The following is a 26,014-nucleotide window of genomic DNA, read 5'->3' on the forward strand; positions in this document are numbered from 1 at the left end:
CATTATGAAGCCCTTAATATGTACCTAGAGTTGTTCTAGGTGATGGGAATGCAGTAAGGAACAGGGAACAAAAATCCACGCCCTTTAGAATTCAGGAAACACAAGTGAACTGTGCCATGTGTTAGAAAATTGTAGCCTCCTAATATAACAGGAGAAGGGGGATGGGAGATTTGGGGCAAGGGAGCCAATTTAAATAGGATGGTTAGGTCAGGTCTTAAAGAAAATGTGATGTTGGAGCAAAGACTTAAAGGACAAGACAAAGAGGCTTTTTTTTTTAATGGTTACTTTAAATCTTGTGCCATTGTGAGAGAAAAATAAAGACAACAACAACAAAATGCCTCAGACCTTATCTTTTCCAATATGGCCTTCTCATCCTCCCCCAGGACCAACCACATTGGATAATTTTCTTGAGATAGGTTGCTCAAAGTAGCCCAAGATTCTTTTATAAACAAACAAAGAAACAAAAACCCTGCCAAACCAGTACAGAGGCTTTATGAGCTACATGCACACGAATGGAACATGGCCCAGAGCTACAAAGCTTTATTCTTGTCCCAGGACTAGTGCCGACGCCTCATGTAATCTTGGTAAAATCAGTTTCTTTATTTGGATCTCAGATTTAGCTATTGAACATTGAGAATACTGAATGGGATTTGAGGTTACTGCCACATAATTTCTATCTGCAAACTCCCTGATCTGCAGTTTTTAGTGGAACACAGATGCAGTAATTCATGATTCACTCATTGTCTATTCCTGCTATGGGTAGTCCTCTGCTTAACCATGATAAGTGTGTATCCTCACACACATTATTCATGCCATTCACAATAGGCCACAGGCTCAACTGAATCTGAGATATGTTAATCCTCAAATTTGCTGATCAAAACCAAATATGGCACTTTCTTATATTGGTGGAGAACTACTCCTCTCCTCCCCTCCCCTCTTCTCTCTTCCCCTCCCTTCCCTTCCTTTGCCTTTCTCCCTCCCTCCCTCCATCTCTCTCTTCTTTCCTTCCTTCCTGTCGTATATATTTGTCAGATTTTGCAAGGAGATGCTCAGCTTCTGACCTAGATTCCACACGTGGTACAAGGAAGATTTCAAACTGAATATGCCCGAGTTGAAAAGTCCATTCAGCTAATTTGTGAATTGTTTAATGATTGCAGACTTTTTCCCCCCTCTCTTGGCACTGGAGATTGAACCCATGGGTGCTTTACCATTGAGCAATATCCTCAGTCCTTTCTATTTTTGAGAGAGGATCTCACTAAGTTTCCCAGGCTGGCCTTGAACTTGTGATCCTTCTGTCTCAGCCTGCCAAATTGCTGGGATTATAGGTGTGTGCCACAATCCTCAGCACATATATTTTTAAAAACACATCTGATCATCGTTCTGGATATACTGATGGTGTTTTTGTTTCTGTTCATGAGTCAGATCTGGTTTTGAATTTTTTTCTGCCACGTGTTAGCTGTGGCATCTCAACTGAATAATGTAATACTTTTAAATTTATTCCACTATCTAGTTAATACCAAGTTCACTAGGCTCAACTAGATAATTTCTGTGAAGAACCTAGTGTAGAGCAAGAACTCAATAAATGTTTGCTTTAAATATCAGCATTCTCAGAAAGTTTGATTCCATGCTTAATTTACATTCACAACAATTGCTAATAACAATTTGTTTTCCTTGATTTATAAAGATAGTTTTGGAGAAATATATTAGGTTTTATTATCAAAAACTCATTTTATTCAAATTACTTCTGAATTTATTTGCTAAGTTTCCTGTATCGGGTGGTGGGTAGGTAAGAATTAGGATTGGACTAAATGACTCTTAAGAACCCTTGTAAATATGCAATTTTTCTGCTTCTGAGAAAGCCAGTACATTTTACAAACATAACCATTTTTTCTTAGAGTTATGGCATTTTGGAAATGTTATGCATAGAAATTCATTCTCTATTCTTTGTGCCAGCCCACACAGTCACTCTAAGAAGATTATTAAAAACTACTATAATTATGACTACAGCTCCTCTTTGTCCAGAGACTAAGCTGAAATGATCTGCTGCTGCAAATTCAGTCACAGGCAACAACTCTGCCTAAGTCAGTCAATGGCCCCAGTTCTCCCTAGTAACTTCCTGGCCCACAGCATGTGTTTCACAGTACCAACTCTGGATCCTTTCAGATGGAGACGGTCACAGCATACTTCCAAGTTAAATACTGTCAATCTTGAGCAGCTGCTTGCTCAGCTGGTTGATTTTTCCAACCAGCAATCCCTCTCTGACGTGCATTTCACTCCTTATGTGTCTGCTCAAGGAGCGCTGACGCTTGCCCTCTCTGCCTCTACGTGTTTCAACATGAGAAAGAGAGCCAAAGCCAACATGGTAAAAGGCTTATGTGCCATGAGGATCATGTTTCCTAAATGGTGGACAATGTCCTACTACTGGCCATGAATCCTCTGAGGCTGGTCATTAAAATACATGTTCCTCATCATGCTCCTGAAATCAGTGAGACCCAGAAAGTCAAGGGTCAGATGTTTTCTCTCACATGCAGAAGCTAGACCAAATTAAGGGCAAAAAAACGAGGAGGGAATACCATGAAAATAGATAAGAGATGGATGGAGCAGAAGGGGGTTGAGGGACAGGGAGGAGGAACAAGGACAGGGAGGACTGGAGGAATGAGCCTGGCCTCACTTTTCTATGTAGGTGTATGAATGCACCACAGTGAGTTTCACCTTTATGTACATCCAAATTGGACTAATTTCTAAAAACTATAAGTACATAGAGGACAAATTAGTAGGGTATAGAACAGGAAACAGGGGGAGGGAGAAAGGCAGGGAAAGGAGAAGTACTGGGGACTGAATTGGGGCAAATTCGATTCCACGCTTGTATAATTATGTCAGAATTAACCCAATATAATGCATAGCTATAATGCACTAATAAAAAAAAATTCAGGTTCTTGGGTGCCATCTGAGATCCACTGAACAAAAATCCCAGGCTGGTGGGCATAATCTGCACTGTAAGAAGTAGCTTGGGTGACTCTGATAGCTGCACCTCAGATGCAGCTCTATCTTTTCACAAGAGTAATAAGGTGGCCATGTCCTTGTTACAGAGTCTGACCAGGAACCAAGAGCCTCAGAGCTCAGCTTCACACCTGGACCCTGGTGATTTACATCAATCAGCCCTTTAAAAGAACATGCCTACTCTGTCAAGGGGCTCTGTTCCTAGTGAACATTCAATTTATATTTGTTGAGTGATCTCTTTATGTCCTTTAGAAATGATTAAAAATGATACTGTGACAATTCTGAAAAATCTAAATACTTTAGAAAAGAGCAGATAATCATAAAAGGTGCCTTACAACACTGTAAAGAAAATATTTCATTTTTCTCCTTTTCTCTCCACTTCTGAGAATCATTAGAATCGATTCAAATCATGTTCTATCCCTCAAATAGCAATTTGGGGTTGGCAAAACAATGTGTCCTTCTCTTACAGGGGCTGATTATTAGATTCTGGCTGCAGAGTAATAAGCAGGTAACAGATGGCTTTTTAGATGCAAAATTATTTTTCTTTCTGGCTATAGAGGTTTATTTAATTATATACTAGTTTCTTGCCAGAAAGATTAATGCAACCACAAAAGGTGTCCATTTTGGCCCTTTGTCCCCACTGGGATTAATTCTGTATTTGTAAAATAATGGTGATAATTTTCATGCTCCGACCATTCTTTATATAAAGTTTAGAAGTAATTATGGCTATTGTATAAAAATGTTGAAAACGAGGCATCATGAAATTAAGTGAATTGAGGCAAATTGTGCATTGAAAGGATAGCTGAATAATTTTTCGACTATCCTGAGGCATTTCAGAGAGGACACAAACACTGATGTCCATTCCAACAGTTAATATAAGAGATGGTATTTCTGCAAACCAGGACATGTGGTCACTCTGTATGCGGACATTGTAGAGAAAAGCAGAAAAGTACACAAAACATTTTTCCCTTCAATTGGATCAAATTATCTGTTTCTTTAAAATACAATAATTTCTACATCATTAAAACAGGTTGAAAACAGTTAATGGGTTCTTAAAACTTATTCTATGCTCTTGTCAGAAGAGAAAAAATAACAAGTTTGGATAACAGAAATAATACAAATACGATTCAGTTTCAGAAATCATGGCACAATCTTATTAATGGGTTTTGTTTCTGATTTACAAAAATACGACATGCTCTGTAAGCATGCATGTGCAATGTCAACCAGACTGTCATATCAGGTGCCAGCCATAAGTAAAAAGCATTTTAAAGCTTTCTCTTGCTTTGAATTTCTGGATAGGCTAAGGTGTCATTCAGGATCTTTATTGACTGTAAATTGAAAGTGAACTAAAGTATTTGTTTTCTCTTTTCAAAATGTGTTCTGCCTTGGCAACTGCGTAAACTGTAAAATTAGCCTTTCATCAACCACACCTGTGCAGGACTTGGAACACATACTCGTTTCTAGTTGGATTCTACCAGTGGTCACTCAGGACACCAATAGTGGATGGTACTAAAAAACCTTGGCAACATTATGTCTAATCAGTTTCCACAGGTAAGACATATAACCTGGGTTAAAATTCAATGTAATTGAAAATTGAAGTTCAAATTTAAAATGGGTTCTGTTTTATTCTTAAACTCCAAGGTCTCTGAATTGTACAACTGTGTTCACCCACTGCCAAATATTTTAGAATGATTTTTATTGGGGAGAAGGGGAGGCCAATTTAGAATTGGAATGCTTTTCATATTTGGAAACAAGACTACTGGTCTAGGGATTTTAGTGAATAGAAAATGAATTTCTCCAGGGTTGTTTATGTGCCATACATTACCACTTTGTTTCCAATGGTGTCTTTCCAGGTACATCTCATTCCCAATGCCACCAGAAAATTAAAAATGCATTTGAATCTACCTTAATCTTTACTTTTTAAAAAATGTTTACTACCTTTAGTAGTAAACATTTAGTGTAAAAAAATCCATTTTTTTTCAGACCATGACAAGTATACAGTTATCATTTACAAAAAAAGATGGCCAGATATGGAAAAACAATATATTTTGATATCCTGATTTTTCCATTAAGTTTTTTTAATATATATTTTTTAGTTGGTGATAGACCTTTATTTTATTTATTTATATGTGGTGCTGAGAATCGAACCCAGTGCCTCACACATGCCGGGCAAGTGTGCTACCACTGAGTCCCTGCCCCAGCTCCTCCATTAAGTTTTTGAGGTCGAAATAAACACGGCTTTACTTGTAAATCTATCTTTTAAAACTACATGCAAAATGAAATTTTAATAGGAATTGCATTAATTATGCATAGAACTTTTGGTAGTATGGACATTTTGACACTATTAATTCTACCTATCCAAGAACATGAGAGATCTTTCCATCTTCTAAGGTCTTCTTTAATTTCTTTATTTAGTGTTCTACAGTTTCATTATAGAGGTCTTTCATCTATTTTGTTAGATTTATTTCCAGGTATTTTATTTATTTTTTGAGGCTATTTTTTTCTTAATTTCTCTTTCAGCTGATTTACCATTGGTGTATAAGAATATAATTGATTTATGGGTGTCAATTATATCTACTTTGCTGAATTTGTTAATGAGTTCTAGAAGTTTTCTGGTGGAGAATTTTGGGTCTTTTAAATACAGAATCATGTCATTGGCAAATAGAGGTAGTTTGAGCTCTTCTTTTCCTGTTTGTATTCCTTTAATTTCTTTATTTTACCTAATTGCTCTGACTAGAGTTTCAAGGACTATGTTGAATAGAAGTGGTGAAAGAGGGCATCCATGCCTTGTTCCAGTTTTTAGAGGGAGTGCTTTCAGTTTTTCTCCATTTAGAATTTCAGTGACATTCTTTATAGAAATGGAAAAAGCAATCATGAAATTTATTTGGAAAAATAAGAGGCCCAGAAAAGGCAAAGCAAGCCTTAGTGAGAAAAGTGAAGCAGGAGACATCACAATACCAGACCTTAAGTTATACTTTCTGTTGTAACAAAAATAGCATGGTATTGGGACCAAAACAGACATAGAGACCAGTGAAACAGAAGACACAGAGACAGACCCATATAAATACAGTCATCTCATCCCAGACAAAGGTACCATAAACACATACTACAAAAAAAAATGGAGGCCAAAGACTCCATCATGTTGGCTTAGGAACCAACTTCTCAACAAGATTCCTAAAGCACAAAAAGTAAAACCAAGAATCAATAAATGGGATGGCCTCAAACCAAAAAGCTTCTTCACAGCAAAGGAAACAATCAAGAATGTTAATAGAGAGCCTTCAGAATGGGAGAAAAATCTTTGCCAGCTGCCCCTCAGATACAGCATGACTCTCCAGGATTCTTTATATAGAACTCAAAAAACTTAACACTGAAAAAAACAAACAAACAATTAACCTGATCAATAAATGGGCAAAGGAACTGAACAGACACATCACAGAAGAAATACAATATATATGAAAAATGTTCAACATCCCTAGCAATGAGAGCAATGCAAATCAAAACTACACTGAGATTCTGGGCTGGGGCTGTGGCTCAGAGGTAGAGCATTCATCTGGTGTGTGTGAGGCCATGGGTTCGATTCTCAGCACCACATACAAATAAATAAATAAAAAGAAAGTTATTGTGTCCAACTACAACTAAAAAATAAATATCTGGAAAAAATATAAAAAAACCCCTACACTGAGATTCTATCTCACTCCAGTCAGAATGGCAATCATCAAGAATATAAACAACAATAAATGTTGGTGAGGATGTGGTGAAAAAGGTACACTCATACATTTCTGGTGGGACTGAAAATTTGTGCAACCACTATGGAAAGCAGCATGGAAATTCCTCAGAAAACTTGCAATGGAACCGCCATTTGACCCAGTCACAGCCCACGCCTCAGTGAATACCCAAAGGCTGAAAATCAGTATATTACTGTGATGCAGCTATATCAATGTTCATAGCAGCTCAATTCACAACAGTTAAGCTATGGAACCAACCTAGGTGCCCTTCAATAGATGAATGGATAAAGAAAATGTGGTATATATACAAAATGGAATATTACTCAGCCTTAAAGAAGAGTAAAATTATGGCATTTGCAGGTAACTGGATGGAACTAGAGAATGTTCATATAGCCCTGGTGTCAAATCATGAAACTCAGTAGTAGAGGGAGCAACATCATGCTTTCTGAGTTCTAGTCTAACACTCATGAATGCACTGAAATCATTCATTTGATATCCATATTTGAGAATTAGGAAACAACATTCATTTTACTTAATTTATATTTATATATGCAACCCACCCCCTCAAATCATAGATACAGGTTTTTTTTTTTTTCGGGTAACAAAAATGAAAAGCAGTGAATTTGTTTTGTAGCTAGCCCCCTCCTCTGTAACTTTCTTCACTTTTCCTAGGACTCCAGTTGTTTCCTATCTCCTTTACTCCCATAAAAGTTGCATGTGGCTTCTTCTTTGAATATTTTCATTTTTTTTCCTGAAGTGGCTGAATGCCTTTTGTTTAAGCCCAAATGGCGAAAGAAAGAGGCAAATGATTCATTTGCAATATCTGATCATTTATTGATCATTTTTTTTTGTGTATGTGTGTTTGTGAAATTTTTGTTTTTCAATAAATTAACAATATTTTGGCAGGTAACTTAAAGATTAAAAAATGGCCTTTCTTCTGGACACCTTATTTATATCAATGGCCCAACCATCTAGTTTATGTCCAAGCCATAAGTGTGGGAGTCATTGTCAACACATTTCTTTCCTGAACTTTCTTTTTTGGTCCCCAAATTCTCCATCTCTATCTCCTCAGTGGCTCTTTATTGTTAGCACAATCACCTGCCATTTGTCACCTGGCTGGGCTATTAATCGTCCCCTGTTTAGCTTCTTGACCCTTCCAGCCAACCATTACACACTTAGTTCTGCTTTTAGTTATTCTTCTTCCTTACAGGTGAGGCTGACCTTGTTCTTTACCTTTACTAAATACCTGGTGCACTTGTCACACTGTATTGTGAAAATCTGATTCCCCGTGTTGCCTGGGAGCATGCCCTCCAAAGGCAGGACTGTGCCACATCCCCCTGGTATCACCTGCTTAGGAAGTGATAAATGTTGGATATGGAGCCCTGTCCAACCTTTCCTCAGTGGTTGATGCATATACTTAAACTTCCACTATTTGACCCACAGTAGCAGTAGTTGGTGGGAAAGGGACTTCTATGTAAAGAATTCAATCCTTTGTAAAACAGGGTAATTAATTCCATCCAACTGCATTGGAAACAGCAGATTCTTCTATACTTAAAAAGGCAACTTGCTTATGCCATCGAATATACATTTCCCCAAGCAAGAGTAATGTGACAGTTAGATAGAGGATTGAGACACTAACAAAGTGTAACTCTGACCTTTGTGATCATTATTATTTACTTCTAACTTTAAAATCAAACCTTTTCTATTCTTATGATTCTATATATCACAGAACACACATCACTGAGGTTTGTCTGGAATTTTGTTGCAGATCTCCATGGACAAAGACAGGCATTACTGACACCAACAATAAGAATTAAGAGTGGAGGTTTGGCCACAAAAAGAAACAACCAATTTATTTGATCTCTTGGGGGCTTTAATATTTCGTTTTACTTCATTAGCATCTGTTCCAAAGCAATATGTGCAGAGGTTTACCTAATAGCTGATCATATTTTATTTGAACTGTATTATATCCCTACTTCCTGGCCATCTTCTTGGATCAGATTTAGATCAGCATTTCTCCACAGTGTTTCTCAAACATCTGGGGAAAATGCACAGTCTCTCTCTCTGTGGTCCAATACATGTGGAAAAGGTTTCATGTCATATCCCTTCTAAAACATCCTCAAAACGGATATGTGCTAATTAGATGCTGAGAATGAGAGGGAGGGAGAGAAGGAGAGAGAGAGAGAGAGAGAGAGAGAGAGAGAGAGAGAGAGAGAGAGAGAGAGAGAGACCTGTAGACCTGTCCTTCTGCCTCTGTCAACTGCCCGGCTGCCTTGATTTAAACCATGAAGATGAGGACTTCTGATATTTTTAGTGTGAATTTTCTGTGGAAGCTTAAGGATTTCAACATTTACTCTGCCTTAAATCGGATTCAAATTTTCTATTTAGGCTTGGATCTTGATTTCATTATTTTATTTCCCAGAGAATCTCATCATTTCTGGCTTGGAACTCCTGCTTAAAATCTGAACTTATCCTTGTCACAGTAATTTAGGAGTCTGATAGAGACAGGACACAATCATGTGTGTGAGTGTGTGTGTGTGTGTGAGTGTGTGCAGGTGTGCATTTGCAGACACAGATGCAGATATCTGCCTCCATTTTGCAGATGGTTTCCAGGCCTCAATAGTTCCCAAGTGCTTTATACCATGGCCACAGTGAGGCTTGACCGCTTGGATTCATTACTTTCTGCTCCCTTCATGGTTATTCTCCTCCTGCAGGAGCCCTGGCTTCCATGAATTGGAGAGGGCTTTGTGGTTGGAGCAACTTGCTGCTTTAGTGTTGGTGGGAGTTTCTCCCAGCCAACTCAGCTCAAGTCCCTGGGCTGCTGTTTCCTCTTGAGCCCCATATCTCACAATGCTCCACTCCCTCATCTTCTTTTATTAAGAGACTAAACCAAGGGCTTAGTTTTTGTTGGTGGGCTGAACTTCCAGCTTTATGTTATGCCTTTGTGTGTATATTAAAATGGAAACTCTGCTGTAGAAGCTTTGCTCAGGAATTCTGCGCTCTATTTATAGACCCTTTAATTGCCCTCTCCTCCTGTGGGAGCTGAGTGTTTTTTAATCCCAGAAGTGTTTGATTTTGTTCTTTAAATGGTTATAGATGTTGATGTTAAGTCACTTAGAAGGATCAGATAAGGACAATACTCCCAAGTTGTCATTTCCCAAGTTTTTCATACGTTGCTGTTTTTGTTCTCAGAATCGTAGCATTAGAATTATGAATTGTCCAATATAAAAATGGAGAGACTGAGGCAGAATGTGGAAATGTTTTCACCAAGTCAGGCTATGAAGCACATGGTTTTGAATAGTTTATCAAGGGATCAGAGACAATAAAGTGGGTAAGAACATTGAATATGGGGCCTGAAACAGCAGATTTAATCTGGGTTCTTTGTAAACTTAGGCCAGTTAGTTAGACATGTACAGCCTGTTTTCAGGCTGCAAAATGAGCTAATAATACCCACATTACAGTGCTCAAAAATAATTCTATATGTACACTGCTGCTAGACCAAAGCTTGATGTTCACATAGCTGTGAAGTGCTTCACAGGATGTGAAATATGCCTGGGCTTTTGTGTGGGAAATACTTAACCTTCCTCTTAATAGATAGGGAGGAGAGTAACAGATAAAACAGAAAAGGCAGACACTTCATCTCATTTAATGTCCATTAAAAATATGAAGCCATTCAAGATTAAAAAAGAAAAGGATGTCTACTGCCTCTCACAAGAGGCTGAGAATTGTCAAAGTGGTGATATGAGAGAGAACTCAAAATTTTTATTGAGCTTGATGTGTTTAAACTAGATTCTTGCCAATTTGCTGCTTAGCAACCATAAAATTTGTCCTTACCACCTTGCAGGGAGCCGCTGGGCAATTTAGCACAGGGTTGCACAAAAAGGTCGCTTAGTACAGCAGCCGTGATAAGGCAAACATGTGTTGCCGCAAAAACCTTACAAAAGTTTATGAATTCACTTTAATCCTTGCTTAATAGGGTTTCAAAATTTCAGCCGCTGTTCTTGGGCTGTAGTCCATTGACTATGTGCATCAGAATCACCTGGCAAAAACTACAGTGCTCTCATTAGGGCAAAGACTGAGAGAGGTGTTCCTCCCAGAAGGCCACTAGCACAAAGCACCATAGTTAGCATTGTGGTCAAGAGTCCAGGACCTTGGACTACGTGGTCTGTGTCCCAGATGTGGATCTGTCTATTCCCAGCTATTTGATCTTGGCTAGGCAACTTTCTTCACTTTTCTATGACACAGTTTTCCCATTATTAAGAGGCAATGATGATAATGATGCAGTATTTGTTTGGAATTACTCTATGTAGCTTATCTGGCACAAAGTAGGTAGTCCATAAAGGTTTTTCTGCATTAGCAATTGAAGTCAAGACTGTCTGCTAGCATAATTCTCCACCTTAAACCATTCTCCATCTTGAACCAGTTCACTTGTGATCACTTTTTAAAAATCTGTTGTCTTCAGGCTTGACTACTGATATTACCAATGAGGGATACTTGTAATTAGGGGTTCTCTTTTTCCCATCCTATAAATCACAGATCACACTTTGTCTCCATCATTAAAACCAAGCAAAAGCATGAGAGGGTTTGAAGCATTTTCATTGATAGTGACACAAAAAAAATTAGCAGGGAATAAAACAGTTTCTTCTCAAACTTCCTCCTCCTTCTTCCTCCTTCTCTGCCTTAGATCCATACAGTGAGAAGAGCAGGACAAGAAGACTTGTTTGTGTTACAGAAGAAAACCAAATACGAGTTGGGAAGATCCTGGGGGACTGGGGTGAAAGGCACTCTACTTGGTTTCTCTTTGGAGCAGTTCTTAGGAGAAGTGAGAAGCTGAGGGTGGAAGTGAGAAAAGGAGGCTGCGAGGAGTCGAAAGGAAATCAAGGAACAAAAATGAAGGTAAGAAATGTCCTCCCAGGAGAAATAACAAGAGAAGAGCAAATACTGTGTTCAACCTGTTCTCAGCTGATGGTGGGGTTCCAAAATGGGTCCTTTTGGACATTTGTGGAGCAGAAGTTGTGGAAACACACTAAACTAAAGGCCTCTAAGAACCTAGAATAATACTGTGGGTGTGTCTGGATTTCAAAAAGTCCTTTCCCCTGGAAAGTAGTTGAATTGGAACCCGTGGTTGCATCCAGAGATTGCCCTTAGGAGTCTTGAGTCAGTCCTAGGATTAAGGTTTGTGCTGACTGGCCCCACCTCAGAGGGATGCTTGCCAACAACCTGAGGAGGAGGTGTGAGGCCAATGACCAGTCCAAGGGCCCCAGAGCCTTCTGTACAGAGACCCACAGCAAAGAGCTAAGGGCCCTGGTCCATGTGAGAGCAACTTTCACAGCCAAAAGGAAATTACTGCAAAACTGGACACAAATACTCCATCCACTAACAAAAAGGTGAAAGCACCATCAGATGACAAGTCTCTGAAGTTAAAGAATCATATATAAGTCCACAGTAGTTGCATTAAAAATGATCAAGAATTGACAGATGAATTTAATGGATTTCTATGCCTGACGAACAAGCTCAGCAAGTAGAATCAAAGCAGAGTGCACAGGAGATTTGATGACTCCATATGACATTTCATTACCATCCTAAAACAATCTCCAAACCATGGGCCTGATGTAGTCTCTTAGAGGGCTGACATAAAGAATTATCAAATTTTAACTTTTAGAGACAAGTTAGGTAATAGATTCAGTACACTTCCTATTCTGGCAACATTTGAAAGTCTATTTAAATAATTTCTTCCAAAATATTTTATTACAAAGTTCATTCATTTTTAATACCACAACAGGATAGAATTATATAGACTGTAAATCAATCTCTCCCCTTCCCCTTATCATCCCAAACCTCTGAGTAGCTAATGCATGAGTTCGATTTGTGTACATTTCCCCTTTTTTTCTAGGTTTATATAAACATATTTGCACATACGCCTATAGGTTTACTATACTTTTAATAACTTTAATATCACACTATGCATTCTGTGACTTGCTTTTTTATATTGACAATATATCATGAACACCCAAATTAAGATATTTAAGTATATATACTTATATATATGTGTGTGTGTGTGTGTGTGTATATATATATATATATATATATATATATTTATTTATTTATTTATGAACATATGCATACACACACACACATACACACATACAGTTTCTATTGACTGTATATTGTTACCAAAAACAAATGTGTTGAAATGTTTCAATCCTACCCCTACTTATTGGTATTCCAAATTTCCAAAGCAGCAGTACACAGCACTTTTTTTTATAAGATGTGTTTGTTTTTATAAGATGCATATGTATATTTATAGATGCTACTGAAAAGATATTTGTGAACTATATCTCAAAAGTTATAGACCTATTTTGAACACTGTGTGAGAGTATTTCTTTCACTGTATTCCCACTACCATTAAATTATATTCATCTTAAAATTTCTCTCCCTTTAGATATTATGCATAATTTTTGTTTGTATTTCTACTAGTGTGTGCCTCTTGGCCACACCAACTGCATTTTTTTTTTGTTTTGAACTTCAGTTTGAATATTGAGGATATTAGACAAAAGATACCATGAGTAATATTTTCTTTGATTAAATATTCCTTCTGACTTTATAATATCATTCATCATATGAAAATTTAAAATTTTCATTTTGTTAAATCTGTTCATTTTCCCCTAACTTTCCACTTAAAAATGTTTCCCTACATTTATATAACTTTTGATTTTAAAATTCAGATATTTTCAGGGCCAGGGTTGTGGCTCAGTGGTAGAGTGCTTGCCTAGTATGTGTGAAGCACTGGGTTCGATCCCTGGCACCACATAAAAATAAACAAATAAAATAAAGGTATAAAAAATTTAGATATTTTCATTCATCTAGGGTTTACTTTTTATGTACTATGAGATATAGACCTAACAATTTTCTTCCAAAATGGATAGCCAAATGTTATTTGTTGAGTTGTTCACTCTTCCTCAAAGACTTCGCAGAGGCACCTTTACCATCTATTAAATAACACTTTAGTCTTCTGTTAAATATGCACTTGAATATTCTAGATAGTGTTTTGTGTCATTTGATTGTTTATTCCACAGCACAGAAAAAAGTTAGTGCTTCCCTAATTACTTTTTAAAGATAACATTTCCCTAACACAAAGGGGGAAAATAAAGCAAACTACAACCAAGTTTCACTCACGGATATAAATGCAAACTTTTGAAATAAAATAGTAGCAATTCGAATACAATAGCATAATAAGATGATAATACAACTTGAACAAAAAAGTTTATACCAGAAAGGCAAATAAAATGCAGAGAAAAACTCATTAATTCTATTATAATACTAACTTAAAGCAGAAAAGCTGTCCTATTAAAAGACCAAACATGCACATGACAAGAGTGTGGCAAGTTTTTATAAACACTCAAAAGAAACTAGGAAAGACACTTCTTAAAACATGATTTAGACATCAGAAACCAGTATGCAAAACCATATTTCATAAAGCAGCAAAGAAAATAGTTTTCCCCCTAAAACAAATATGAAGATAGGATATGAAATATTAGCATTATCATTCAACATTGTTTTAGGGATACTGGATATCAGAGTAAGGCAAAAATTGAAGAAACAGAAGAGAGTGAAGGGAAGGGAGGAAGTGCAGGGGTAGGAAGGATAGTAGAATGAATTGGATATCATTACCCTATATATGCAAATATAATTACATGACCTGTGTGATTCTACATCATGTACACCCAGAAGAATGAGAAGTTATACTCCATTTATTTATGATGGGTCAAATGCATTCTTCTGTCATGTATAACTAATTAGAACAAATAAAAAAATTTAAAAATTGAAGAAACAATATACTTGGTAGAAAAGATAAAATTTATTTGCAGATGAGATACTATATACTGATTATCAAATAACTATTGGGATAAGAGTTTAATAACTAGTTATTTTTATTAGAAATCAATAGCTTTTTAAAATATATCAGCAATTAATAATAGGAAAAGAAAATGGATTTTAAAAATGTCTGGTTTGGATTTGGAATGAAACTATCAGGTAATAGGAAATAAATTGAACAAAAAAGTTAAGGGTCTTCATGAAGAAAGTGCAATATTTTAGTAAACAACATGACATGCAGGAAGACCTGGTTACATGTTCTTAGCTGGGAATTCAAAATCATGATAATTTCAACTGCTGCCAAAGTTAACATAAATATACTACTGGACTTTTGTAGAGCTGGTCTCAGTGATTCTGGCTTTCTAGTACAGAAAAGGATCTGCAGACATTAAAAAAAAACACAACGTACTATTAGATAATAAATTCTTCTAGAACAAAAATACTATGGTCCTGACATCATCTATTATTTTTATCAGTAAATATGAAGACAGCATTCTCAGATATCCTGATGGTATCTGAGTGTACACTTTTTTTTTTTCTATCTCCTTAGAAGTTCTTGTAATTCAATGTGAACTTTGGAAATAAATGCAGTATAAGCAAATTAGTCAAAACAACAACAACAACAACAAAAACAACACACACAACCAAAAAAAAAAACAACATGTGAATTCATGCAAATGATGATCTGGACTGTATAATACAATATAAAATATGTACGATTAATGAATCAGATCAGCCTTAATATGAACACTAAAAAGTCCAGCTTGTATTGAGTCAAATATGTTTCAGAACTGTGCGTGGTGTTAATATTAAGTGTGGCTTTAATTAATTTCTAATGGGCACACGCTGTTTTCTTAGAATTAAAGGCCACATTTAGACACTACTATTTTTAGTTTGACTTGATGGTCTAGATCTTGTCACTGCCTTTTCTTTTTTTTTAATTGGTTGTTCAAAATATTACAAAGCTCTTGACATATCATATTTCATACATTAGATTCAAGTGGGTTATGAACTCCCATTTTTACCCCAAATACAGATTGCAGAATCACATCGGTTACACATCCACATTTTTACATGATGCCATATTAGTGACTGTTGTATTCTGCTACCTTTCTTATCCTCTACTATCCCCCTCCCCTCCCCTCCCCTCTTCTCTCTCTACTCCATCTACTGTAATTCATTTCTCTCCTTGTTTTTTTCCCATTTCCCTCACAACCTCTTATATGTAATTTTGTATAACAATGAGGGTCTCCTTCCATTTCCATGCATTTTCCCTTTTCTCTCCCTTTCCCTCCCACCTCATGTCTCTGTTTAATGTTAATCTTTTCTTCCTGCTCTTCCTCCCTACTCTGTTCTTAGTTGCTCTCATTATATCAAAGAAGACATTTGGCATTTGTTTTTTAGGGATTGGCTAGCTTCACTTAGCATAATCTGCTCTAATACCATCCATTTCATTGCAAATTCCATGATTTTGTCATTTTTTAGTGCTGCGTAATACTCCATTGTGTATAAATGCCACATTTTTTTTATCCATTCATCTATTGAAGGGCATCTAGGTTGGTCCCACAGTCTAGCTATTGTGAATTGTGCTGCTATGAACATCGATGTGGCAGTATCCCTGTAGTACGCTCTTTTAAGGTCTTCAGGGAATAGTCTGAGAAGGGCAATAGCTGGGTCAAATGGTGGTTCCATTCCCAGCTTTCCCAGGAATCTCCATACTGCTTTCCAAATTGGCCGCACCAATTTGCAGTCCCACCAGCAGTGTACAAGAGTACCCTTTTCCCCACATCCTGCCTTTTCTATAAAAGGAGGACTAGGACTGGCTTCATTTATTCATTCAATAAATGTCTTCTAAGAACTGCTGTGTCCTGACTCAATCCCTGCCCTAACGTGGCCTGGAGTCTGGGAACAAGATGAAGAAACCAATTTGTAGGCCTCTTATATTTCAATTAAATATAAGGAGATGCTCTATCAATATCCCCTTAACCCTATTTCCATGGCTAGTACTCAAAAGAAAAATATCCCTTAAAATAGAAACTCTATTATCCAAAATTCTCATGTAGTATGGTCTTTCTTACTATGCATTGCAAATAAATGAAAGTGAAATCTTTCTATTAAATGTACTCAAATACTTCTCAACATGGGGATTTCGACTAAAGGGGAAAAAAAAAGAAGGAAAAGAAAATCTGAAACTTTAACAGTCCTCTGATAATGAAACACAGATAACAGGAAGATGGGAAATTCCTGCTAGGTGACAGTTGAAAGACTGCTGGGAGCATGTGTAGTTGTTCATTGAAGAGAAGTGGGAGATGGTAGGTACTTAACAGTAAATTGCATTCAGTATTCCCTGGGGGAAGGCAAAAATTTTGTAAAATAACAGACCAGAAGCGTCACATTTACCTCTTTCACCAGCAAATTTTCTGCTTTGTGCTCTGCATCTTCGGGTACTGTTGAATATAATGTTCGGATATCCCAAGAAACTGTGGCTGCCTGAGAGGAAAAATGAGAAGAAATTAAACCCTCATCTTCAAAGGTACCAAGCAGATCACTACATTGAAAACCCCCAAGGGAAGTTGTTCTAGAGCTTAGTGTAGAGATAACAAGACAGAGAAACTTGTGTAGTTGTTCCAATTTCCTCTCTATGAAAGGAGGTCCAAGCATCCCATTCATTGTCACTACGCATTGCCACAGGGATTAATGAATCATATCAGTTTCACTGTTCCTTCATTGAAACTCATCATTGTAAGCTCTTTCTCCCTTCCTGCAGAAAACAAAAATTTGGGACATTGCATATTTCTACTTTAGCTTAATTTTATCATAATCTTTTATTTTTCATCATCATTGTTGTTCATGTTAAGATTAATAAAGGTAAAAACTTACCAAGCTATTGCTATTTAATGCTACTTTAAATAATCTCTTAAATATCAACAAGGCAAATGTGGCCCTTTCAGGAACCATGTGTGTGCATGTGTGTGTGTGCTTAAGTATGCTCACAGCCATAGTTGGGTGGAAGAGGGTAAATGTTCAGAAAATCTGAACCTTGAAGAAAATACACCATGTTTTTGTTGTCTTTACTTTTATTTAAATTAGCACAATATTTTTTTCTTTCTACACAAATAATATCCTATTAAGTGGATAAACATGATTTGATATATGAAGTACTTCTTAAAACACCAAAAATGGAAATGTATGGGCTGTTTCCTATTTAAGTGTACTCAAGCAGGGGAGGAGTAGGGTTTGCCCTAAAACAGAAGTTTTGCATCCCTAGCCACCAGCTTCCTGTAGTCTGGGCACCTTCGTGGTTAAACAGATGCTGAGAGAATGTGTCTATGAACATCCACAGTACAAATAGCATATTCTCCAAATCACAGTGAGCCATCAGGGTTTCTAAAGCACAAACTAAAGTTCACTTAGACCAGTCCAGATGAGGGGCATTATTCTGGACTGATTGTTGATACAGATAAGACTTCATACTCATGCTTAGTTTTAGACACAGTTAAGGACAGGGGTCCCATGAGGTTAGTTTTCTGATTTCACACACACACTGCAGAGAACTCTGCCACCAAAGACAGTCTTGTTCCTATCACTCTTTTTTTTTTTTTTTTTTTTTTACCAATTCCAGACTCATATTTTCTGCAAATTCCCCTTTTCTTCATTCCTGGGCATGCAGGCAAGAAATTCTGTCTGTTTCGTTCACTGTTATAACTTAAGCGTCAAGTTTGGTGCTTAAATGATTATTTGCTGACTTTATTGAACATGTGAATATATATATATTTATGTTCAGTGTGAGATGTGTGAGTGTGTGTGAGCCCATGAGTGTACTCCATGTCTGTGTGGAGTATGTGTGCCTGAGTATAGCGTGTGGTTGTGTCTGCATATGTATGAGAGTGTGAGAGTGTGATTGTGCATGAGGGTGTATTTTATTTGAATGTGTACATGTGTGGTGGTGTAAGTTTATGTAGTGTACATTTGTGTAGAATGTGAGCATGTTAGCTTATGTGTTTTTATGTGTGATTGTGTGCAATGCATGTGTGTGCATGCATATGCATTTTAGGAAAGCATGGTTCTGACATCGTGAAAGAGGAACAAAGTCATGTGAATCTAACAAGATTAATGGACAAAAAATAATGGGGAAACTGTGTTCCAGATATATCATAGAGTAAAATTAACTACTCATCATTTTTTCCCCTTTTTGCGGAACCCAGGGGCACTCAACCACTTAGTCACATCCCTGGCCCTTGTTTTTAAACATTTATTTAGAAAAGGTCTTGCTGAGCTGCTTAGGGCTTCGCTATGTTGCTGAAGCTGGCATTGAACTCATGATCCTCCCGCCTCAGCTTCCCGAGCAGCTAGGATTACAGGTGTGTGCCACCACGCCCATCCCAATAAACACTCATATTAAAAAAGCCATAGACGGAATCCCTGGGCCACTGTATGGGTAGTTTGAAAGGGCTGTGGCAACCAATCCAAACTATTCTAGACACAGAGAACCAGCGGATATATGAGGACAAATCAGAGTGTGGTTGTTTCCCAGGCGGAGTGTGATAGCGTCAACTGACTTATTATTTAGAGTTCACATTTTGAATTTATTTTGAATTTTCTCTGTCAAGTTGTTGATTTTATATTCTTCAATCTGTTAGGAGATAAATAGTAAATAAACTTCTTTGAAAGTTTGGAAAAGATTAAGAGCCCTGGTTAAACTGAGCTTTGGGGATTATTGCTGAATTTCAATTATCTGGGGATGATTTTGTTTCTTGTTTAGACAGGTTATTCACACATATGGTTTGTCACTTGCTTGTTGTCCAGAGAACATTACATTTTACAATCTAATCTACTGGAAATATTAGAGATTCTTTTTCTTCTAATTGAAAATTTTTATATATTATAGTGATTATGATAAAATTTTTATACAAAACAAAGTGCCAAGCATTCCTCGTTCTCATTTCCCCCCTACGTCACTCCACTGCATTCTTACTGTAAGTCCATCAGACAGAGAGTAGAGAAACAGGACTCCACATTAAGCTTATAGTAGAACTGTAAACCTGTTGTCCCAAGATCACAGCTCTGTGGCTTAGTGAGATATAGTGAATACTTACTGAATTAAGTCACTTTCTTTTTTTAAATAAGTTTCAGAAGAGTGGGCTCAGGCTTCTGGGAACAGTAGGCATATGGCTACTGGGTTAGTGATGTCATAGAGCAAAGACGGACCCTCATGCCTAAGTTAGTGCTCAGGCACAACATACAAGACTGGAAATTCACACAGGTGGAGTTACAAAAACTGCCTCATCATGCCTTGAGTGATTCCTGATGATGTCAGTCATAAAATGATGTTTTACAACTGTAGCTTAAACATTCTCAAAAAAATCATGTGATAAATTGGAAATCTTAATTTATAATATCTAAGCACTTGCTGTAATTTAATACCTTATTCCAAGTACATAAGGCTTGCAAAAGGTATATGCCTAGAACATGCCACTGATTTCACTTGTAGTTTGTTTATACTGGAGCATTTGACTGAAAAGCAAAAGGTCTCCATCACATTTCAGCTTTAAAAACAGTGGCAGTGTTGCACTTATTTTAGATTTCTTTAATGTCTTTTTACTGAAGCAAAAATGAATTGATCAAATAAGAAGTATAAAGATCATATTTGTTAAGGGTATTAATATGGTTACAAAGAATTTCTTTTCTGAGAAATAGATGTTTTTGGACAACTACAAAATGCCTTGGCCACAACAGACTTCCTGTTCTTTTTTATAAAACTTCTTGTCGACAATTAGTATAGTTCAAGAGCATAAAACAGATCTGAGACTGCACTGGCTCTCAGCCAAGCTCCCCTACTGGTGGTAAGAGTTTCATAAGGAGCTAATTGTCCGCAGATCAGGCGTCTGGAAATAAGAAGGCTCCTGAAAGGATGCATGCAGGCTGGTGTTTGCAATATCATGTCCAGGATGCTCAGACCCCTTCAACTGCAGCCCTGTCACTTCCTGGTTCCTTCTACCCTATTGTGGATAGTCCTTGTGGTTTTGTCTCAGCCACCATCCATTCTGCTGGCTAAAGTGACCAGGGAAGACTTCATTCCAAGCACAGAGGAGATATTTCTCCGTTGGCCAAAGGCCACTGTCAAAGATTACAACAGGCTGCTTTTCCTATCCTGGGGCTGAGAAAGCTTCCTCTGACATTAATGCAGGTTCCAGCTGCTCACAAAGGAGGACAGAAATGATGTGTTCAAGGCAATCCATCAATCCTAACAAGAGAAGGCAACAGCTTCTCAATGGAAAATGTTAACTCCCAGTTCATGATGAATTCTGGCCTAAGCAAGTGTTTTAAAAGTGAACTTCATCCAAATTTACCTGATTACTGACACTGATATTGCCTTTTATTCTATTATAGAGGACACCTATAATAATTGCTTAAATAACATTTTTTTGGCCACATTTAGAAAAGTGTTAATGTGATTTTATCTTACTTATTTTTAAATAAATGAGAATGTCTCTTCAGAACCTTCACTATGCTTTACAGGGAAGGCCACTCTTGTTTTGCTGAAAACTATGGAAAATGAACAATTGACAAGCAATTATACATGCTGAATAATTGTCATTGTCATGATACAGCCAAGTCAAAAATGGGGACTTTTTTTTAAATAAAAGCTCTGGTTGACATTTAGTATAGCATCACAGTAAGCATACATTAAGTATGTGAGTAAGGAAGAGGTTCAAGGAGTTACACTCTTGTACTGACCAATTACTAAACAATTCTTGTCAGTTTTTTTTTGTGTGACTTATTTTCTAGGTTTCAAAATGTGCCTCACCACCTCTAAGGGGGTAAGTACAAAAACATTCTTTATTTGAAAAAAAATTAATTATTGTTTTAATTTAACAGAGTTATGGATTATAATGTGATAATTTGATACATATACACAGTGTGTAGTGATCAAATCAGGGTAATTAACATTTTCATCTCTTTAAACAAATTTGATTTTGATTGACACATAATAATCTTACATTCTACATATGAAACAATGTGAGCGTTAGCAGGAGCAAAGTGCCCAACAACATAAAGATATGCATTGTACCAGGAGGGTCTCTTGGCCAGGACTCAAAGGCTACAGTCTGAGCTCACTGCTCAGGAGGGCCCTATGAAGAAACCTGTTTGGCTTAGGGCCTACAGATGTGGCCCCAGGAAGAGCACCTTATTTTTCTATGAAGCTGAAAGCATTCTGTCTGTGTCCAAGACAGGACACAGACCACCACAGCCTGCCCTCCATACCTCTCTCAATATGGCTGCCCTTCACGCCTCTCTGCATATGGCTGGCATGTGTGAGGCCCTGGGTTCGATCCTCAGCACCACATATAAATAAGTAAATATGGATCTTGCAATTGTCATTTGCTTCTTCCATGCTGGCCACCAGCCTTCAGAGAGCCTCTGCTCAGACTCTTCCACTTCTCTTCCTTATTCTTTCCATATCTTATTTTCTTTTTCATTTTTTATTCTTACCAGCAATGCAAAATGATTACAAGTTTTCTTTTTCTAATTTTAATTGTTGTTGACCTTTATTTTATTTATTTGTTTATATTGGTGCTGAGAATTGACCCCAGTGCCTCACACATGCTAGGTAAGTGCTCTACCACTGAGCCACAACCCAGGCCCTAGTATCTTATTTTCATATAGCTCATCCCACACACATTTCTCTTCTTTGAACTCTATCATTTATTACTTACATCATATGTGAAGTCTAGAGTCCAACTTTAGATTCATTTTAAATAAGAGCATTGTTGAGATGTAATTGATAGATGCCATAAAATTCACCCTTTTACAGTGTAGAATTTAGTAGTTTTGAGTATATTCAGAATTGTACAAACATCTTCACTATTTAATTTTTAAAATATTTTTTTAGTTGTCAATGGACCTTTATTTTATTTATCTGTTTGCCTATTTATTTATTTAATTATTTATATGTGGTGCTGAGGATCGAACCCAGGGCCTCACACATGCCAGGCAAGTGCTCCACCACTGAGCCACAACCCCAGGCCCATTTTTTACCACTCCCCAAAGAATCCTCATATTCCACCAGCAGTTTGCTCCATGCCTTCCCTTTCCCTATTCCCTGGAAACCACTAATCTGCTTTCTGTCTCTATAGATTTGTCTGTTGTGTAAATTTTATACATAAGGAATCATAACATATGTGGTCTTTTGTTAACTGGATTCCTTTACTCAGCATAATGCATTGAAGGTTCCTACAAGTAGTAACACGTATAAGTATTTCATTCTTGATGATGGAGGAATAATATTATTCCCTTGTATGGATATGCCACATTATGTTTATCCATTCATCAGTTGATGGACATTTGGGCTGTTTCCATTTGGGGCTCTGAGTCTCTGAATATTCATGTACAAGGCTTTCTGTGGACATACGTTCCTAGGACAATCAAACACAGGGCAGAGTGTCTGCATATTCTCACTGAAATAAAGTTAACAGCTAAAATTGCTTAACCATACTAGTAATTTTCTAATGATCTTCACTGTGGGCTTCAGGGAGTTAATATTTCCCTCAAGTTGGTCACCTTATTTTTCTATGAAGCTGAAAGCATACTGTTTAGACAGAAAAGAAAGTCAAAAGTCCAGGTGCTTATGTTTGATTTCTGTCCTCAAAGTTGCTCTATATCTTTGGTCGAGAGTCCTCCCTAATTTTAGCTTTATTAGCTTGTAAATGAGAGGAATATTATAACTTGGAATCTAATTCAACAGAGACTATTACTTAGCTTTCAAATTGCAATTAAAGTGTTCTTGCAGGAACATTATGAACCATTTAAAGTACGCTCTTCAGGCCTAGAAGCCACAGATTAAAAAGAAGTTGAGATTCCTATAAAATGTTAAGTGTGTCTCAGAAGAAAACAATGAAAACTCATGACCTTTCTGCTTTGCAATTTAAAACATATTAATGTCTTTCTGTTTCCTCTCCTAGAATGACCCATGTGGTTAAATCTGGAAGTCCCCAAATATCAGTCGTTTTTTATAGCTAAAAATATACCATGAGAAGAGCAAGCCATTGGTATATTATGAAATCTGTTATTCATTCAGTTTTAGTAGTAAGCAAATGACAATTGCAGGATCCATTGGGGAGCCCTAGAGTCCTGAATCTGGACTCCTGATGTGAAGGTGGGTTTTGAGGAGATACTGTAACTCTCTTGATAGCTTATTCCAGTCAAGTGGCATAGAAAATGGCACTGTCCAGTGTTACAACTTCAACTGTCCAAATATAAGCCCTATTCTTGTTCATATTGTTGTTCCTGATATATTCACTTAGCTCACCTAAGGTGGCCCATGAAGCTTAGTCGAAAGACAGGAGTTTTATCGTATGGAAGGTACTGAAAAACAATGTGTGCAATAGTCCCAGCTTTCAAACCTCTGATTTTTCTTATTTATGGTTTTGTATGTCCCAGAAATGATTCAATAACGCTGACTTTCTGCATCTTTCTCTCAGCAAGTAATGCAATTCAGCAAGACCCTATCTCTAAATAAAATATAAAAAAGGGCTGGGGAGGTGGCTCAGTGGTTAAATGCCCCTGAGTTCAATCCCCAGTACCAAAAAAGAAAGAAAGAAATGCATTTCTGGCTTTCTCATTGTGGTGCTATTTTGTATCAGTATCTGCTTAAACTGAATCATTCAACAACATGATTCACTGGGTCCTTGAAACTCTGCTTTAGCTCTTGAATTCCTTACTCTCCTCAACAACTTCACTGAGTCACACTTTGATGACTAAGTGCCTAAGTGCTTTTTTTTTTTTTTTTTTTTTTTGGTCTAAGTTTCTATTACCACCTACTCAAAAAGAAAGATGAGAGGGACAAGCGTAACAACTACAATGACTGAAGTAGTACTGAATGGATTAACAAATGCATATGTACTGCTTATTTCTAGAGAATCATTATGATGGAGGTGGTGCAAGTTCATACTGCCTGATCCCAGAGTGCACATGCCACAAGAACTTCTACCCAGTGTGCCAAGACAAAGGAAAAATGTTTCTACTTCATCCACTTAACCTAAAGAATATTGTAACACAATATTCAACAATCTCTACTGAATACCCAGGAACCAGACAGTGTGTTGGGTCCTTGTTGTATAGACATGAATTGATTTCTTCCTTGCCTAGTTACAGAAAGCAAGTGAACAGATAGCAAGTGAGCAAGTACACTGAAGTGCAGAACCAGGAAGCTAATGTCAGCTATGTGCAGGAACAGTGCTCGATGGAAGGAGATGGAAGAGGGGATCACAGTGGTCTCAGAGCTGATTTTTAAGTTGCAGTGTTGAATTGTGTCAAGAGGTGAGTAATATTAACAATCGTTTTCTCATCATGAAACAAAGCCAATTACTTTATTCTTTTCATTTTCAAGAGTGTTATTTTAGAATGACTTTTTGGTCCTCAAGATACTCAAAGAATCAAAGTTATGTTTGAAAATAATGATCTATGTTTATGAAAGGCAATTAATGAAAAAAATATGAATTTTCTGCCTGCTCCAAGACAAGTGCTGCTGCAAAGATGATGGTTATGGTTAAGGTTAGGGATGGGGTTAGAGTTAGTTACTCCACATCTCACAATGGTCAAGACAAATGTCCCTGTCCTGCTGAAGTTACAATCTCGTGGTGAGAAACAAGTAACAGAGGAATGAACAAGTAAATAAAGACCTTCAAAATAGTCACAAGTGCTACAAAGAAAATCAAGCTTGGTGATGTGATGGAGTAACTCAAGGCAAGTGGGGCTATGCAGGCCAAAATGTGGATTGCTTCTTTGAAGAGGTGCCATTTGGGCTGAGTGGACCCAGCCATGTAGGGAGTATACAGATTTTACAGGGCAGATGAGCTTGGCAAGGGTAGAGAACAGAAAGGATTCCAGGTATTCTGTTCCTCCCCAGGGGCACTGCTAGGCAAGAGGGGCTCATAGTTCATCAGGGAGTCAGATAACAGAGACCACCACAGAAGCTGGATTTGACTCCTAGGGCAATGGGGAGCCCCTGGAATGATTTAAGCAGAGGCATGACATTATCTGATGTGTGTTTCTTAAGGTTCCTTTGAGTACTGAGTATGAATGAATCAAAGTAAGACAAGGTTTAGAGAAAGCAGTAAGACTAGGCAGAAAAGAGTGAGGGGAGCTTGGATTGGCAGAGGGAGCAGGATCACACTTCTAATGTCTGTGCTCAAAATGTAAGCACGGAATAGTGCCTTGGTAAAAGAATAATCTCCTTTTTGGTATAACATGTGCCATATGCATTTCTTGGCATTTCTTAAGCATAGCTTTTCATCAACTTTATCTTCCATCCATAGTAGGGCACAGGCTCCCAAAGCATGGAGCTCCTGCTTTTCCTGTCAGCCCCTCTCTTCTAGGAAGTGCTGTTCCATATTCAGAACCTCATGGGTGCT

At 37.3% G+C, this 26,014-nt stretch overlaps 1 protein-coding gene across 11 annotated transcripts in view; it reads right to left on the minus strand.

The window, feature by feature from the left end:
* Positions 1-26,014, minus strand: part of DOCK10 (dedicator of cytokinesis 10) — a 249,127-nt gene that overhangs the window by 106,112 nt on the left and 117,001 nt on the right. For all 11 annotated transcript variants that reach the window (XM_081261150.1, XM_081261149.1, XM_081261152.1 and 8 more), the window contains exon 3: positions 17,001-17,090. In XM_081261150.1, the coding sequence (XP_081117276.1) occupies positions 17,001-17,090 (90 nt within the window). The remainder of the gene's footprint in view (positions 1-17,000; positions 17,091-26,014) is intronic.

Source organism: Spermophilus citellus (genome assembly GCF_964194105.1).
Source record: "Spermophilus citellus genome assembly, chromosome: 11".
NCBI lineage: Eukaryota > Metazoa > Chordata > Mammalia > Rodentia > Sciuridae > Spermophilus > Spermophilus citellus.